Source organism: Ranitomeya imitator, chromosome 10 (genome assembly GCF_032444005.1).
Source record: "Ranitomeya imitator isolate aRanImi1 chromosome 10, aRanImi1.pri, whole genome shotgun sequence".
Lineage (NCBI taxonomy): Eukaryota > Metazoa > Chordata > Amphibia > Anura > Dendrobatidae > Ranitomeya > Ranitomeya imitator.
In genome coordinates this window covers 136,564,651-136,583,831 of record NC_091291.1, presented here as the reverse complement: position 1 = coordinate 136,583,831, position 19,181 = coordinate 136,564,651, and the positions used below count along the sequence as shown (strand labels likewise).

General features: G+C 45.7%; 1 protein-coding gene across 1 annotated transcript; it reads right to left on the bottom strand.

Annotated features, from left to right (window-relative positions):
* Positions 1 to 1,069: 1,069 nt before the first annotated feature.
* Positions 1,070 to 18,359, bottom strand: LOC138651097 (nicotinamide N-methyltransferase-like). The gene is made up of 3 exons (XM_069741083.1): positions 18,162 to 18,359; positions 15,470 to 15,677; positions 1,070 to 1,739 (listed from the first exon to the last, which is right to left on the bottom strand). Exons 1-3 carry the CDS (start codon positions 18,310 to 18,312, stop codon positions 1,316 to 1,318), a joined length of 783 nt encoding a protein of 260 aa, XP_069597184.1. The 5' UTR covers positions 18,313 to 18,359; the 3' UTR covers positions 1,070 to 1,315.
* Positions 18,360 to 19,181: the final 822 nt, after the last annotated feature.

The window sequence follows — 19,181 nt, the reverse complement described above, 5'->3', positions numbered from 1 at the left end:
TAAGTGCAGGAATGTTTCTGCTGGATCCGTTTTTTTCTCATAGACTTGTGACGAATGGCCTTCTATTTCATCCGTCGTGCACTGGATCCGTCGTAAAATCGCTGTCTGTCGGGCGGAGACAATGCACATAGAAATGTTTTTGTGTAAGTCGGAAAATCGCCCAGCGACTGTCAAAAGCAGGAATCCAGCGACGGATGCCGTCTTTTGAAACTGATCATGCCTGGAAGAATTTCCAGTCAGGGAAATTTTCTCTTGCTCTCTCTCTTTTTACTATTGATGCTGCCTATGCAGCTTGCGATGCTCCCAGCAGCTCCTGTTCCCAGTGATGCCTTGTGACCATAACCCGATGATGTAGCAGTCTCACGAGAGACAATGCACATAGAAATGTTTTTTGTGTAAGTCGGAAAATCGCCCAGCGACTGTCAAAAGCAGGAATCCAGCGACGGATGCCGTCTTTTGAAACTGATCATGCCTGGAAGAATTTCCAGTCAGGGAAATTTTCTCTTGCTCTCTCTCTTTTTACTATTGATGCTGCCTATGCAGCTTGCTATGCTCCCAGCAGCTCCTGTTCCCAGTGATGCCTTGTGACCATAACCCAATGATGTAGCAGTCTCGCGAGACCGCTATGTCATCACAGGTAGTTGTCTCGCAAGGCATTACTGGGAACGGAACCTGTCGGGAGCATGGGGAAGGCCACGGGAAGGCTGCAGGGGACGCCGGAAGGTAGAAATATAACGATTTTTTATTTTTTAAATTATTTTTAACATGGGTTGTATTGTGAATGCATTTTCGCAGCGAAAAAGTGCGGCGAAAATGCATACACCACGTGTGCACATAGCCTCGACGGATCCATAAAAAAAACGGACCCAGTGCACCCGTTTTTTACAATCTGCACAGGATCCGTCTTTTCAACATTTTGATGGATTGTGACTGATTGTAAAAAACGGAAGTGTGAAAGGAGCCTTACAGAGCAGTTCTCTTCTCATCTGCTTGTTCAAAGGCCCCGCTCTCTTTGTATATAAATACTGTGATAACAGTGTAGACTCAGAATAATCAGTGAGACCATTAATGTGTTGTAGCAGGACAGAACTTTCTTTCATGGAGGAGTATCCACCCAACAAGCAACTAGGAAGTAAAAAGCCACATAGTTCTGAGCTACTCAAGAGACAACTTGAGAATAGTCATTTAACTTGATTTTCTCTAAAACTTATAGGCAAATAATGATCGATCATAGATGAAGCCCCGTTTAAAGCTTTACCAAGAAACTCTGGAAATGAAGATAGATATGACAAGAGAGATATGTTTCTACTTCAATCTACATTTTTTTGTGAGCTACGATGAACATGACGTGCTTATAGTCAGTAAGGTCACTCACAGCTGCTCTTTCCTTAACTTCACAACGGTCAATAACAAAACCTGCTTCATCTAGGCCTTTCCTTACAAAATCCTCATCATAATTCATAGCATGGAGTTTGTCTTTCCCTACTGTGTAATATGTCGTTTCTAAATCACCAATTAATATAAAGTGTCCTCCAGGTTTCAGCAACTTTGAGAACCTCCTGAGATATTTGACGTAATCTTCTTTTTCTTTGCTGATCATATCCAGGAGCAAAGCACTGATGATAGCATCTGCTTTAGGCAGGACCATCGGTTCTATTATGTTTTCTTTCTCAAGATCAAATTTCATAACATGTTGAGCTGCTGATCTCACTTTTTCTTCTTTCTTCTGAAAATTTTCACTGAAAGAAATAGGAAAACATAAGCTACAGTAAGAAAAATGTGTTTTTGTCATCATTTTCTAAGACTCGTAAAGTGAGTGAAAGCTTGCTGTTTTTCATGGAAAGCTGACGCTTTTATTGGTACAATGTTGGGGAAGATGCAATGCTTTGATTGCTTTTAATAATAATTTTTCCTGAACTTAGCTTCCAGTCTGGGTTAAATAGTTTTTAAACATTTTTTTAAAAAGTTTCTGAATTATTATGCTTTTATATATTTAATAAAATGCAGTTTTATATATGTGGTTATACCAAATCTACTACTTTTTTATTTTGAATTATTTTTTTTAATTTTGAAAAGGCATTATTTAAACTTTTTGTAAGCTTTGAAAATATTTTTACATTTTTTCTTAACTAAAAAAAACAGCAATTCTGAAATTATTTTTTTCTTTTTGCAGCTTTTATCTTTGAATAATGTTATATTTTTAATATAGGACTTTTATTAACACAGGGGCATTAAGTCTATTTTTATATATATTTATGATTTTTTAAATTTAAAGGGGGAAGAGTGAAAAGTGATTTCAATTTTTATGTACTGTATTTTCTGGCGTATAAGACTACTTTTTAACCCTTGAAAATCTTCTCAAAAGTCGGGTATCGTCTTATACGCCAGGTGTCATCTTATAGGGCAGGTGCGGAGTAATCTGCGGTCGCCGCATATTGTGGGGGGAGCGACCCCAATGACCAGGAGAGGGGCACCTCACTGGGAAGGTGTAAGTGAGGCAGAGAAGGAGATAATAGGATACAAGGGTGAGCCAGATTAGTGAAAGAGGAGTGTTTTTCTAGGCACAGCACCGCTCTTTCTCTTTTTTGCATACCCCTGGCATCCCAGACGCTGACAGTTTGCTTCACTTACACCTTCCTGGTGAGGCGCTCCCTCACCTCATCATCGGTACCACTCCTCCCCACTATATACTTCGACCGCAGATTGCTCCGCACCCACCCTATAAGACGACACCCGGCATATAAGACAACCCCTGACTTTTGAGAAGATTTTAAATTTTAACTAGAAAAGTTGGGGGTCGTCTTATACGCCCAGTCGCCTTATACGCTGGAAAATACAGTACTTTTTATTTTTTATGTCTTTAAACTTTTTATTCCAGTCTCCTTAGGGGGCTAGAGCCTACTAAAACCACAGACCCCTATGAACTCAGCTTGTGGCTGGAGTACCAAAACCATAGCCATGGGGTCTTCAGCAGTGCCTCAACTGCTATGGTAAGTCACTGACCCATGATCCCATGACAGAGCCCTGTGGGAACATGGATCAGTGATCCCTGTGGACTACTTTAAATGTAACTGTTACAGCTTTCAAGGATTAACAGCAGTAATAAGATATTAGTGTAGCTCCAATTGCTGCTGTTAGTGGCAGATGTTAGATGTGTAACAGCCATAATCCACCTGTCATGGTTGTGGACCAGGTTCCTTCTTGTTTTCTCGTTCTGTGCTTTGCCTTGTGACTTCATGCTTATTGTCTGTTTCTGGCTCTGACCTTCGGCGTTTAACACCAACTTCCCTCCTGTCTGCCCCGTTTGTACTGCACTGCTATCATCGGCTCTTCGACCTTTTTGGTACGTCTCGACCATGCTTACGTCTCATCCTTTTAGCACTTCATCGACCATCAATTTAATTGACTCTCGTGTTGTGACTTTTTATAAGATAGGGACAGTTAGGCTTGAATCCCCCGTCAAGGTGGTGGCTATTGAATCCTCTCCTCTTACCTGAGAGGGAATCTGTTTTGTGTCTGAGGTTTTTTCACTAAGAGTGGGTTCTGCTCATGTTCAAACTCAAAAATATTTCCCGGATCCGTGCTTTCCTTGACCGCAACACTGCAAAAACGCTAGTGCATGCCCTTATCATCTCCCGCCTCGACTACTGCAACCTCCTACTCTCTGGACTCCCCTCTAGCACTCTGGCACCACTCCAATCCATCCTACACTCTGCTGCCCGACTAATCCACCTGTCCCCCCGCTATTCCCCAGCCTCTCCCCTGTGTCAAGCCCTTCACTGGCTTCCTATCGCCCAGAGACTCCAGTTCAAAACCCTCACACTGACATACAAAGCCATCCACAACCTGTCTCCTCCATACATCTGTGACATGGTCTCCCGGTACCTACCTACACGCGACCTCCGATCCTCCCAAGACCTCCTTCTCTACTCCCCTCTCATCTCTTCTTCCCATAACCGCATCCAAGACTTCTCCCGTGCTTCCCCCATACTCTGGAACTCTCTACCCCAACACATCAGACTTGCGCCTACCATAGAAACCTTCAAAAAGAACCTGAAGACTCATCTCTTCCGACAAGCCTACAGCCTCCAGTGATCCTCAACCTACTGAACAGCCGCACAGCCAGCTCTTCCCTCTCCTAGTGTTTCATCACCCATCCCCTGCAGACTGTGAGCCCTCGCGGGCAGGGTCCTCCCTCCTTATGTACTCGTGTGCCTTGTTATCTGCTCATGTTTAATGTATTTGTCTATATTTGCCCCGTATTCACATGTAAAGCGCCATGGAATAAATGGCGCTATAAAAATGTATAATAATAATAATGTGGAAAACATAAGCTCTTTTGTCTTGAATAATTTGCCTGCATGTCTGGTTCTAGGTATGCGTTTGTTAGGAGTCGAGTTTCCTCTGCTGCACAGGGGGAATCTCGATCCGTCTCCGCTGCGGTCTCCCATTCTCCTCCAGCCGCAGTGGAGCCTGCTCAGCAGGGACGTCGATCCCAGCGTTTCGCTCAGTCTGACTCTGTGAGAAGAGTTACTGCTGCTTCTCCAGCTTCTGCCTGTAAAGCCTATACTGGTCAGCAGCGAGTGAACTTTTCTGGGACTAAGTCCTTGTCTGCGCACACTGAGCATGCCCAGGGCAAGATCTCCCGTTGGAGATCGAGGGTCATGTGCTCAGACTCTGTAGCGCATTCTATTGGTCCTCTTGGCAGGTCTTGGAAGGGCAAAGTTTCTGTGGCCGCTTCCTGTCCTGCAACTATATAAACTGCGCATGACCGCACGGCCATGCGCTAGTGTACAATTTAATACGTGTGTTTGTTGTGAGTGCAAGTCGTTCTTTAAATACCCCTACCCTATTGTATGACTGTTCGCGTATGGAGTATGGCTGCTATCTAGCGCCCGACTTATCACTCAACGTGTCACACACGTGTCAGCGTCTACTGCGGTGACCGCCAGTGCGGTGCCACGCGCCAGTGTGCGCTTCCTGACCCACGTCTGGGTGCTTAGTGGTGCCTGCCAGCACGGCACAGTTCGCACTTCGGTGCCTTAATTATATTATTCCTTTCACACCCAGTAGCAGTGTAGTGCCAGCAAGGGTCTAATCGGACTACAATCCCTGTTGGGGTTTAGTTCGCTGACCACTTGCTTGCGCTCTATGTGCGGTACCGCGGTCCTGTGACGCAACAGGATCGCTTTCTTCACGCTGGGTGAGGTTTAACCCACGCGTGTATACTTTTGAATACCGCCATATTGTCTGTCATTTCCTAGCAGCAGGTTTCACCTGCATGGTGGACCCCGGACTGCGAACGCATCTATATCATCTCTCTTGGTGCGTTCCGCCAGTCCTAACATTACACTAGCGCCAGGGTCTGGCTAGTGATAACAGACAAACAGCAATCTCTGCGGCATATCCAGCAGCTGGAGGGTAGGTTGGCGGCTCTCGAGAGCGCGACCTCAGCTGTGGATGTTACTGCAGTAGCTGTACAGGCTGCCAGCGTGGCTGCAGCTACTATGTCCATTGCCACCCCTGTTCCGACATTATCTCGCCTCCCGCTGCCAGAAAAATTTTCTGGTGATAGCAAGTTTTGTAGGGGATTTGTGAGTCAGTGCTCTATTCACCTCGAGCTCCTGGCTACACGTTTTCCCACAGAGCGGGCTAAGGTGGGATTTATTCTGTCTCTATTGTCAGACAGGGTGTTGGAATGGGCTACGCCGCTGTGGGAGCGTGGCGATCATGTGGTGCAGAGTGCTCCGCTGTTTCTGAGCGCTCTGAAACAGGTCTTTTTAGGACCTCAAGTCACCCATGATACTGCACTCCAGTTGCTGGCATTAACTCAGGGTGAGTCCTTGGTCAGTCATTTTGCCGTCCAATTCCGCACCTTAGCATCTGAGCTGGATTGGTCGGATAAAGCTCTTATCCCCATATTTTGGAGGGGCTTGGCTGACCACGTAAAGGACGCTCTGGCCACTAGGGAGATTCCTGCCACACTGGAGGAGTTAATAACTGTCTCCACTCGAATTGACCTCCGTTTTAACGAGTGGAGGTTAGAGCGAGCCCAGTGTAGGCAGAGGTTTCGGCTGGCTCCTACTTTCGCCAAACCTCTGGAATTTCCGGTCCTGGTTCCTGAGTCACATGAGGCCAGGGAAGTGTCACAAGCAGGATCTAAGTCCCGGACCGCTTGTGCGCTCAGGGTCTGTCATGTTTGCCAGCAGTCAGGACATCTAGCCACCAGATGTCCTCAGCGGTCGAGGAAACGTCAGCGTCTAGTGGTAGTAGGTGGAGGTACACTAGACATGGCGATGTTTGCCTCTAAGTTGTCCTTTAAGGGGACAATTACTATTGGCTCATTCTCCCACTCGGTAGAGCTCTGCGTGGATTCTGGGGCGGAGGGCAATTTTATGTCTTCTGCCTTTGCCCAACGTCACGCAATACCCCTGGTTATGCTTGCTCAACCAGTAACGGTGCGAGTGGTGAATGGGTCGACATTGCCCTCACAGATAACACACCAGACCATCCCTTTTACTCTGTCCATGTCGACATCTCATCAGGAGATAATTTCTCTGCTCGTCATTCCGGAGGGAATTGATGAGGTCCTGTTGGGAATACCTTGGCTACGGTACCACTCTCCTCATATCGAGTGGTCCTCAGGCAGAATTCTGGGTTGGGGTGAATCTTGTGGGGGTAGGTGTCAGAGGGAGTGCGTTCAGGTTGCTACTACTGAGGTACCCGCAGATCTATCCTCTCTCCCCAAGCAGTATTGGTCTTATGCAGACGTGTTCTCCAAAAAGGCGGCGGAGGTCCTTCCGCCTCATCGCCCCTATGACTGTCCTATTGATCTCTTGCCTGGTGCTGAGCCTCCCCGGGGTCGAGTTTATCCGCTATCTCTCCCGGAGACGGAGGCAATGTCACAGTACATCCAGGAAAATCTGGCAAGAGGATTCATTAGGAAGTCAGTGTCACCTGCTGGGGCAGGGTTCTTCTTCGTGCAGAAGAAGAATGGGGAATTGCGCCCATGCATAGACTACAGGGGTCTTAACGCCATCACCGTTAAGAATAAGTATCCTTTGCCCTTGATATCTGAGTTATTCGATAGACTTCGGGGAGCAAGGGTATTTACTAAATTAGATTTGCGGGGTGCTTACAACCTGATTCGCATCCGTGAGGGGGACGAATGGAAGACGGCCTTTAACACCAGGGATGGGCACTATGAATATCTGGTGATGCCCTTCGGGCTCTGTAATGCCCCAGCCGTTTTCCAAGACTTTGTGAACGATATCTTCCGGGATATGCTTTCCACCTCGGTCGTAGTCTATCTGGATGATATTCTTATCTACTCTCCAGATATTGACTCCCACCGGAGAGATGTTTGCAAAGTCTTCGACCTCCTACGGGCAAACTCCCTCTATGCCAAATTGGAGAAGTGTATGTTTGAGCAGGAGTCTTTACCTTTCCTGGGCTACATCATCTCGGCCCAGGGATTGGCTATGGATCCTGCCAAACTACAGGCAGTGATGGACTGGCAGGAACCCCATTCTCTGAAAGCGGTGCAGCGCTTTATGGGGTTCATAAATTACTATCGTCAGTTCATCCCCCACTTCTCAACCCTGGTAGCTCCCTTGGTATCCCTCACCAAGAAGGGAGCGAATCCTAAATCGTGGTCGGAAGAGGTCTCCAAGGCCTTCACTTCTATTAAGTCCCACTTTGCTAGCGCTCCCATCTTACATTGTCCCGATGGGGATAAGCCATTCCTAATGGAGGTGGATGCCTCTTCCGTTGGTGCAGGAGCAGTCCTCTATCAAAAGGATGCTCAAGGTCGGAAGCATCCATGCTTCTTCTTCTCAAAAACCTTCTCACCAGCGGAGAGAAATTACTCCATCGGGGATAGGGAGTTGCTGGCAATGAAGTTGGCCTTTTCGGAATGGAGACATCTCTTGGAGGGTGCTCGGTTCCCATTCCAAGTCTTCACGGACCACAAGAATTTGGTCTATTTACAGACAGCCCAGCGGCTGAATTCTCGTCAGGCCAGATGGTCCTTGTTTTTCTCCCGGTTCCACTTCACTCTACATTATCTCGCCGGGGAGAAGAACATTCGTGCTGACGCTCTCTCTCGCTCCCTGGTGTCAACTGTGGAGGAGGAGGACGAGCCTCGGCTCATTGTCCCTTCAGAGAGTCTGAGAACCGTAGCTCCGGTTTCGCTTGAGTCTGTGCCTCCGGGCAAGACTTTTGTCCCCATCAATTTGCGTCCGGAGGTTCTCTCGTGGGCTCATTCGTCCAGAGTGGGTGGACACTTTGGGGCAAAGAGGACATCTAAGTTGTTGGCGAGAATGTATTGGTGGCCACATATGGTTCGTGACGTTGGAGACTACGTTCGGGCATGTGTCTCTTGTGCCAAAAATAAGTCTCTCCGTCAACGGCCAGCTGGGTTGTTATACCCTCTGCCGGTGGCAGACAGGCCCTGGGAGATGGTCGGGATGGACTTTGTGGTGGGTTTGCCCAAGTCACGTGGCTGTACTGTCATTTGGGTTATCACCGACCATTTTTCTAAAATGGTGCATTTGGTGCCGCTTCCCCGGCTACCTTCTGCACGGGCCTTGGCAGCATTGTTTGTTAAACACATCTTCCGTCTTCACGGTATGCCAGACAAAATTGTCAGTGACCGGGGTCCCCAGTTTGCGTCTCGGTTCTGGAGAGAGCTTTGTCGCCTTCTCAGTATCGAGTTGAATCTCTCTTCGGCATATCATCCCGAGACGAATGGGTTGGTGGAGAGAGCCAACCAGACCTTGGTCACATATCTGCGACATTTTGTCTCTGCTAAACAAGATGACTGGGCATCTTTGCTACCGTGGGCGGAGTTTGCTCTTAACAATGCTGTAGCTGACTCCACTGGACAGACCCCATTCCTCCTTAACTATGGTCAGCATCCGCGGGTACCTGTGCCCATGCCCGTGTCTTCCGCCGATTCCAGGGTGGCAGACTGGGCTGTGGAGGCACGGGACATTTGGGATCGCACTCAGGATGCCATTCGGGCTTCCAAGGAGAGAATGAGGTCCTCCGCCGATGTTCATCGGCGCCCCGCTCTGACCTTTGCTCCTGGCGACTTAGTGTGGCTCTCCGCCCGTAACATCAGGCTGCGAGTTGAGTCCACTAAGTTTGCGCCTCGCTATTTGGGTCCCTTCAAGGTTCTCCAACAGGTTAATCCTGTGGTCTACAGCCTGGCTCTTCCTCCACGCTTGGGTATCACCGACACCTTTCATGTGTCCCTCTTGAAACCCGTATACATGTCCCGGTTTTCCGAGTCATCTGCCGGGACATCGGGTTCGTCTACGGACGATTACGAGGTGAACGCTATTTTGGGGTGTAAGGTGGTACGCGGCAAAAAGTTCTATCTGGTGTATTGGAAGGGTTATGGTCCAGAGAACAGGTCATGGGAGCCTGCTGAAAACATTCGGGCCCCACAGCTCATTGCTGCCTTCGAACGTAGCGAGGCCCAAGGAGGGGGGGGTAATGTTAGGAGTCGAGTTTCCTCTGCTGCACAGGGGGAATCTCGATCTGTCTCCGCTGCGGTCTCCCATTCTCCTCCAGCCGCAGTGGAGCCTGCTCAGCAGGGACGTCGATCCCAGCGTTTCGCTCAGTCTGACTCGGTGAGAAGAGTTACTGCTGCTTCTCCAGCTTCTGCCTGTAAAGCCTATACTGGTCAGCAGCGAGTGGACTTTTCTGGGACTAAGTCCTTGTCTGCGCACACTGAGCATGCCCAGGGCAAGATCTCCCGTTGGAGATCGAGGGTCATGTGCTCAGACTCTGCAGCGCATTCTATTGATCCTCTTGGCAGGTCTTGGAAGGGCAAAGTTTCTGTGGCCGCTTCCTGTCCTGCAACTATATAAACTGCGCATGACCGCACGGCCATGCGCTAGTGTACAATTTAATACGTGTGTTTGTTGTGAGTGCAAGTCGTTCTTTAAATACCCCTACCCTATTGAATGACTGTTTGCGTATGGAGTATGGCTGCTATCTAGCGCCCGACTTATCACTCAACGTGTCACACACGTGTCAGCGTCTACTGCGGTGACCGCCAGTGCGGTGCCACGCGCCAGTGTGCGCTTCCTGACCCACGTCTGGGTGCTTAGTGGTGCCTGCCAGCACGGCACAGTTCGCACTTCGGTGCCTTAATTATATTATTCCTTTCACACCCAGTAGCGGTGTAGTGCCAGCAAGGGTCTAATCGGACTACAATCCCTGTTGGGGTTTAGTTCGCTGACCACTTGCTCGCGCTCTATGTGCGGTACCGCGGTCCTGTGACGCAACAGGATCGCTTTCTTCACGCTGGGTGAGGTTTATCCCACGCGTGTATACTTTTGAATACCGCCATATTGTTTGTCATTTCCTAGCAGCAGGTTTCACCTGCACGGTGGACCCCGGACTGCGAACGCATCTATATCATCTCTCTTGGTGCGTTCCGCCAGTCCTAACAGCGTTGGCTTCAACGCCATATCCCCGATACTGATTGGGTGTCTGGGGAAATTGTCCAATGAGGGTCCAATTGTACCAGTCTGTGTTGCAATTATGTGCCATTGTCCACCCCTTTAAAATCTGTATCTATGTTGTCTGTTGTTCTGGAGGGTATTCGGAGTACCTGAAAGAGAAAGACTTCGAAGACATGTTTTCCAAAAGCAAGGCTGAGGTGCTACCACCACATAGACCTTTTGTTTGTGCCATTGACTTAGTTCCAGGGGCTAAACATCCCAAGGCTTGTTTGTTTAATCTGTCAGGGTCCGAGCACCAATCCATGAAGGTGTATATTGGGGAGAGTCTCCACCAAGGGCATATTCGCCCTTCTGTCTCGCCTGTAGCCACTGGGTTTTTTTTCTGTAAGAAAAAAGATGGTGGTTTGCAGCCGTGCCTCGACTTTCGGGAACTCAACAAGATTATCGTGAGAAACATGTATCCACTCCCCCTCATTCCGGATCTGTGTAACCACCTCTCGGGGGACAAATGGTTTTCCTAGCTTGATTAATGGAGACCTATAACCTGATAAGGGTTTGTGAAGGGGATGAGTGGAAAACAGCGTTTCTAACATCTGAAGGACTGTTTGAGAACCTGGTCATGCCCTTCGGTCTGACTATTGCTCCTGCTGTCTTTCAAAATTTTATTAATGTCATTTTTTTTATTTGATTGGGCATTTTGTGGTCATTCATCTTGATGACATTTTGGTGTACTCAGTGCTCACCTGATAGTCAATCTCACTTGAACCATCTTCGAACTGTTCTTCTTAGACTTAGGGTACCGTCACATTTAGCAACGCTGCAGGGATACCGACAATGATGTCGATCGCTGCAGCGTCGCTGTTTGGTCGCTGGAGAGCTGTCACACAGACAGCTCTCCAGTGACCAACGATCCCGAAGTCCCCTGGTAACCAGGGTAAACATCGGGTTACTAAGGGCAGCGCTGCGCTTAGTAACCCGATGTTTACCCTGGTTACCAGCGTAAACGTAAAAAAAACAAACACTACATACTTACATTCCGATGTCTGTCCTCCGGCGCTCTGCTTTCCTCTGCACTGTGAGCGCCGGCCAGCCAGAAAGCAGAGCGGTGACGTCACCGCTGTTGCTTTCCAGCTGGCCGGCGCTCACAGCCAGTGCAGAGAAGCACAGCGCCAGGGGACAGACACCGGAATGTAAGTATGTAGTGTTTGTTTTTTTTACGTTGACGCTGGTAACCAGGATAAACATCGGGTTACTAAGCGTGGCCCTGCGCTTAGTAACCCGATATTTACCCTGGTTACCAGTGAAGACATCGCTGAATCGGCATCACACACGCCGATTCAGCGATGTCTGCGGGAGGTCCAGCGACGAAATAAAGTTCTGGACTTTCTGCGCCGACCAACGATGGCACAGCAGGATCCTGATCGCTGCTGCGTGTCAAACTAAACGATATCGCTAGCCAGGACGCTGCAACGTCACGGATCGCTAGCGATATCGTTCAGTGTGACGGTACCTTTAGAGAAAGCCATTTGTATGCTAAGTTGGAGAAGTGTTTATTCTTTGTACAGGAATTGTCTTTTTTGGGTTTGATAATTTCTTGTGAGGGATTTCGCATGGATCTGAAAAAAGTCCAGGCTATTACTGTTTGGGTTCAACCTCATGATTTAAAGGGTTTGCACCGCTCTCGGGGCTTTTCAAACTACTATCGAAAGTTTATTAAGAGTTTTTGCAGGTGGTTAAGCCCCTGACTGTTCTCACCCTCAAAGGGGCTGATGTTAAGAATTGGTCAACTTCTGTGAAAAATTCTTTTCTGACTTTAAAAAAGTGTTTTTTTCTGCTGCAGTGTTGGTCCAGCCAGACCCATCTAGACCTTTTCTCGTGGAGGTCGACGCTACTGAGGTGGGAGTGGGGGCAGTTTTGTCCCAGGGTCCCGCTACTCTGACCAGCCTCAAACCTTGTGCCTTCTTTTCCAGAAAGTTCTCTTCTGCTACGAGAAATTAAGATGTGTGTAATAGGGAACTTCTGGCGGTCAAGTTGGCCTTTGAAGAATGGAGGCATTTTTTGGAGGGGGCTGTTCATCCGGTCACCATGATCACCGATCACAAAAATTTAGCTTATATCGAGTCTGAGAAAGATTGATCCCCTGACAGGCCCGGTGGTCGCTTTTTTCCCCCGATTTCAGTTTTCCATCACCTTCCGTCCTGGGTCTAAGAATGTTAAAGCAGATGCATTGTCCCGAAGCTTTGATCCGGTGTCTCCTCCTGAACCCCCATCCTCCATTCTTCAGCTCGGGGTGGTGGTGGCCTAAACCTCATCTGATTTGGAGAGAGACATTTTTGAGGCCCAGGCCATGGCTCCTAATAATACACCTGTGGGGAAATTGTTTGTACCGGAACAATTCCATCTTAGACTCCTGCAGGAGTTTCACGAGTCTGTATTGAGTGCTCATCCTGGGATTTTGGCTACCCATGAGGCAGTTGCTAGGGTTTTCTGGTGGCCCTCTTTGATTGTGAATGTTAAAAGATTTGTGTCTGCATGTGGGGTTTGTGCCCGCTCTAAAAATTCTCATTGCCAGCTGGCCGGGGATTTGGTCCCTTTACCAATTCCGGATAGACCATGAACACATTTGTCCATGGATGTTATCACTATTCTCCCTTCAACCAGTGGTAACTCCGTTGTGTGGGTGGTTGTGGATAGATTTTCCAAACAGGCTCATTTTGTACCACTGCCCGCTTTACCATCTGCTGAAACCTTGGCTAGGTTGTTTGTGCTGCATGTGGTTCATCTGCATGATGTGCCTACTAATGTGGTGTCTGACAAAGGTGTGCACTTTGTGGCCAAGTTTTGGAGGGCTTTTTGTAAGAAGTTGGGAATCACTCTGTCTTTTTCCTCTGCCAGTCATCCGGAGTCTAATGGGCAAACCGAACACACTAATCAGTCCTTGGAGCAAATTCTGAGATGTTTGGTATCTTTCAGGCAGGATGACTGGTGTGATGGGTTACCCGAGTTTGCTTTCAATGTTCATGTGAGTCAGTCCATGGGAATGTCTCCCTTCCTGGACAGCTATGGGTTTAACCCACATTTTGGGGAGTTTTCTTGCATGGATTCAGGTTATCTGAAGGCGGAGGGTACTGTACAATGCTTAAAAGCCCTGTGAATGGAGGTTCAGCAAAACATCACCAAGGCCCAGGGAAGGTATAAATTTTTTCTGGACAAGAGGAGGGAGTCAGGTCCTGCGTTCCGAGTGGACGAGAAGGTGTAGTTATCCACCCACAATTTAAGCTTAAGGTCCCCTCGGCCAGACTGGGTCTTAAGTTCATTGACCCATTTAAAATTGTTGAGGTTGTCAACCCGGTGGCCTACAGGTTACAGCTTCCCCACTCCTTCAAAATATCCAACATTTTTCACAGGTCCATTTTTAAACCATTGGGAGTGGTCGAGGAGGACTCCTCATCCGTCACTCCTCCTATGTTGGTGGAAGGTCATCTGGAGTATGTGGTGGGGCGCATCGCTGATTCTCTGTGGGGTTGCCAGAATCTGCAGTATTTGGTGCACTGGAATGGGTATGGTCCGGAGGATCGGTCATGGGTCTCGACTGGTTCAGTGCATGCCGATCGGTTGATTTGGGCTTTTCATGAAGGCATCCTGAGAAGCCTGGAGGTCCAGTGGCCCCCCATTAAAAGGGGGTACTGTCATGGTTGTGGACAGGGTTCCTTCTCTGTCATCTTGGAGTTAATTTGTATAGCCTCCTTTTGGTTTGGGGAGGGCTATATTTACCCGCCTTTATCTGCGGATCCTTGTCAGTGATACATCTGTCTTGGCTGTGTGTCTGACCCCCTGATGTGCTTGCATACTGTTTAGCCCGATCGTCCTGTGTTTTGCCCTGTGACTCCATGCTTATTGTCTGTTTCTGGCTCTGATCTTCGGCTTTGTACTCCAACTGCCCTCCTGTCTCCCCCATTTGTACTGCACCGCTATCTTCAGCTCCCCGACTTTTTGCTACATCTTGACCACGCTTACGTCACACCTTTTTGGCACTTCATCGAGCTCCCGGCTTGACCTCGGCACATTAAGACTACTCTCTGGCTTTGCCAGTCTCTACTGCTACTCGGCGTCTGGCCCTGCCTCTGTCCACTTTCCCGGTGGTCACATGCTTCAGGACCTGCGCTCCGGCAGGTAAATTTACCGCAGCGCTCTTTTCTCTCTCTCTCTGTCCTTCTGTAACACATACACATGACTCTTGACACCACCAAGTGTGTAGAGGACTCAGCTCCTAAGCCTACTCCATAAACAGCCACCCGACATGGGTTTGAGCTCAGTGGTGTCCACTAGATATTTGGCTTCCAGTAGAAGAGAAAAGACATGACTCCAACCAAAACTCACAACTTAGATTTTAAGAACAGACACTTAAACCTTCTTCTAGTGATCAGTTTCATCATTTACACTGGTAAAACTCCTATAGGTCTATATGCCTAATGTAGCCATAGAGCCCAATTTACCTCATAGAGGACAAAAGAGTAGCCAAGAATACCTTTCTTTCCTTATATAAGATAGCAAAGCAAGCTTCACTTTCATATGCATTGGGCCACCTAAAAAACCCCACTGTGCTTTAGACATTGTGGTCAATCGGCAACCTATGCCACTGGTTGGCCAGTTGTATTTGTCAAAGGTATATGTTGGATGTATACATTGGGGGATACTCTGGCTTTATATCTCCAATATATAAACCAAATGCAATGAAAACAGAGCCCTAATTTGCCAACCAACACCAATTATTAAATTACTGCACCCATGAATTTTGATGGGAGTGGATAAAAAGGTTTTTTCTAACTTCTGAAAATTGATTTTGAACAGACTAATATTACACAAATACACAATTGATGTGGGAAAAAGGTGTTGTCTAAGCATTTCATAAATCTGGATTTCCTCTATGTCCCTTGTACAATAGCAACAATGACAATGAGATTCCACCAATGTTTGGACAAATACTTCACCTTTTTCCTTCTGTGTCTGCATGAAGTTTTTCAGCATGACCCCAATCAAACATTCCTGTTTGTGAGTCTGCCCATCTTTTCAGCTCAATGATGCACCTGTCTCTGACCTTCAGAATAATGATGTGTTTGAAATAATCACAGGCTGAAAATAAATGATGAACCATGGGACCAACACTGAGGTCAATCAAGATATCGCCTTTAATTTGACCTGCAGAAAAAAAAATCCAAATAATTGAACATCTATATACAGCTGAATGTTTTTAAATTGTGATTCTTGATCCACTAATTATACACGTTTCAGGCGACTGCACTCACAAATGGAGAGGGGACATAACAAGTCAAGGAGGAGTGCGGTGCATCCTGGGCACTGCCACTGAGAAAGGTTAATCTAGGCTTTAAGTATAAAAAAAACTTCCAATTTATTGCAGAGTATTTCAAAGTGTAGTTTACTCCTTCAGGCTCATGGAACTTATTTATACTTACCGCCTAGATTAATTTTTGTCAGTGGCAGCGCCATGGATCCATCGCACTCCTCTCTCCTTTACTTGTTATGTCCTCTCTCCATTTGGTGTGAGTACAGTTTCTGGAGCAGTAGCCATAATTGGATTATACATCACTGTTTATGTATTGGTGCCAAGTAGACCAAGTGGTGGATCCCGGGCGCTACCGCTGACAAAGGTTAATCCAGGTAGTAAGTCTAAAAAGCTTCCAATTCCTTGCAGCGCATTACGGAGTAGAACCTACCCCTTCTTCAGGCTCATGGAAATATTTTAGATTTACCGCCTGGATTAACTTTTGTCAGCAGCTCTTTCCTTTAAATACTTCAATTAGACAATGAAGTTCAAAACATACAACTTTGGACATCATTTTTTTTTTCAGATGAGCACAATAACATGTGTTGAACATGTACCACTCTGGATATAAAAACTAATATTTGTCCTAGTGTTAATAATATTTAGGCTGTTACATTGTTTGTTACATTAATTGTTGTCATCTTATTCATGACCAATGTATTGTTAAGGGTGACATGGTTTTACGATGGCTTCTTCGGAAAGGTAGACTTGCTCTACTATTTCTAAAATACTTGTGTTGTATGAAAAAGTTAAAGCTTTGTGGTGACACTCAAGATTTAATGTGGTCGCGAGTCATAAGCCAACTACCTGGTACCAGTTATCACACAGCAAACTCTGCAATCACAGCCAGCATGTTGGTTTCTGCTTTTTCCCTGATCATGCACGGTGACGCTAACTTTACCATCCTTGTGCCCTGCGCTTATCTAGGAGTCACCACCTCTTCATGGCTAGAGAGAATACTATGTCAGTGTTTGGGGCAGTATGGTACTTGTGATGTGTTCTAGTGAATAAATAAATTATATTTTGGAAATCATGTATTCTTCATGCTATGGGGCAGTATGAGGACATCAATCATGTGACTAAAACTTTTGAATTGCAGCTTTTTGGATGTAGGGAGAAAACAAAATAGTAGCTACCCATAAATGGTATCAATATAAACATCAGTTCAGGGCGCAAAGAAACAAGGCCCCATTGACTTAAAATGTGAAATGTTATGGGTTTCAGAATATGGCACCACAAACAACATTTTTTAAATGCAAAGAAAAAACACAAAGATTGAGCTTGATTTAAGTTGGTATACATGCAGCACATAAACGCATGTTCACATTGGCCATAAAGCCTACAAAACCTACAAAAAAACAACATAAGCAAAAACCCTGCTGTAGCTAAATAAGTAAAAAACAAAAGAGCGTTTACATTACACAGAGTTCTGTTAGGTTGGTCTCAAATAGACCATAAGGTACATTGGATGGATGTCAAATATTAGGATTGCTCGAGCAAGGATGGATTCACACATAGACAGGTTGTATCTGCATAAGAAGCCATAAAGGTTTATTTGAACAGGTTTGCCGTTATGTACCCTTTTAGAATGGACGTACATATTCTTAATGTGTGCATACTATTGATTATCTAAAATCTTTATTCATGTGAAATGTAGATAATTAATGTAATTAATATAGACAACGATCGTTATTCATTTTTTTGTCTGACTGTTCCCAGCACCAACACCCATATGAGCCTCCCTTCTGAGCAATACAGCATTTGCCAACAATTTTAGTCACGTAGCCTCATGCAAGACCACAGGGATTCAACAAGAGAGGTGAAATACAAGTCACATCAGAATCCTTATATTTATGTAAAGATAAGCTGTGGGGGTCTCTGAATACCCTATCAGTTCTTAGCAATACAGTTTTTGATCAAAAATAGCATAAAAGCCATCCCACTGTCGACAATAAATTATATATATTGCACTAACTCATGTTGTCAAGTCATTTTATTGTAAAAACAATTGCCAAATTGCCCTTTTTTGCAATTTTTTCCCTCATGTTAAAATGTATGGTGTCCATTAAAAAAATACAACTCCTCCTAAAAAACTGAAGCCTTCCTATGCCTATTTTGAGAGGAAAATTACAAATTTATGGCTTTTGGAAGAATTGGAGGAAAAAACCAAAACACAAAAAAAGGAAAATCGCCATTTTTGGGAAGCAGTTGAAAACGATTAAAATAGAGATTGATCCAATCTCACAGAGAAAAAAATATTTGTCTTATTTTATATTTATTAACCTATTCCAACTTTTTAAAACCAAATAACAGTACAAGAAAAAAGTTAAGATACATACCCTCACTGAAAGTTTTTGTAAGATTTTTCATAGGAAATTCCAAGAAATCAGCCCTCAAGTTCGTCTTAGGATTATCTGAAAAATATTGTTCCAGAAATTGTTTGGAATCAAAGCCGTCTTCAAGATAGAACTTAGTGGGACTGGAAACCATCGTGTAATCTTGTATCACAGATGAGGTGACTCCTTCACCGGTGCTCGAGGTCTTTATATAATCAGCAGGAATAAATTTATGAAGAAAGTTCAGGTGATCATGGAGAATGTTTTTTTTTACTCTTTAGCAACCCATGACTTACATTTTCCTAATAGGTCACTAAGGAAACTATGAAGCCGGATCAGGATCTGAGCCTCCTTCAGATAAGACAGAAATCATTTTTGGCAATTTGCAGTGCCAGTGACATCTCAAAAAAGAGAATATGATCGACCATGCAGCAGGGTGTGAAGAACTGATTGTGAGATGCTTTAACTTCCCACTTTCCAATGGAATAAAATTAACATTTGGTGTAAATAAATAGATTTACATATAATCACTCAGTATACCATGAAGTCCTCATATAATAAAAAAACAAATGTGAATATAAAATGTATGCAATAAGCATCTAGAGAAAAACTCGGCACTAAATTTTACAGTGAATGAACGAACATTTTTAATGGCATTCAAATTTTTTTAATGTTAATGATTGCCGTTTGTGTAAAGAGACAAATTGCAGAGTGGTAGCGCAGCGGGAATGTGACCTCTGCCGCTGTGGTATAGCGCTATACCGTATGAAGGTCCAGATATAGGGAACAAAACGTTAAAAAATGTTGGATTTTTGTTAAAACGTTTTGCTTGTTCACTGCGCAATTGAGGGCCGAGTTTTTCTCTCTCTATATATATACGGTCTGGACCCCTACTCAAGCACCGCATCTTCTATAGACGGAGTGATGTATATTCCTACAGTACTGCAAAAAAAAATAAAAAAAAATACAACAACATAAAACAAAAAGATACAAAAATAAAATAATCATACTACTTTTAAGTAC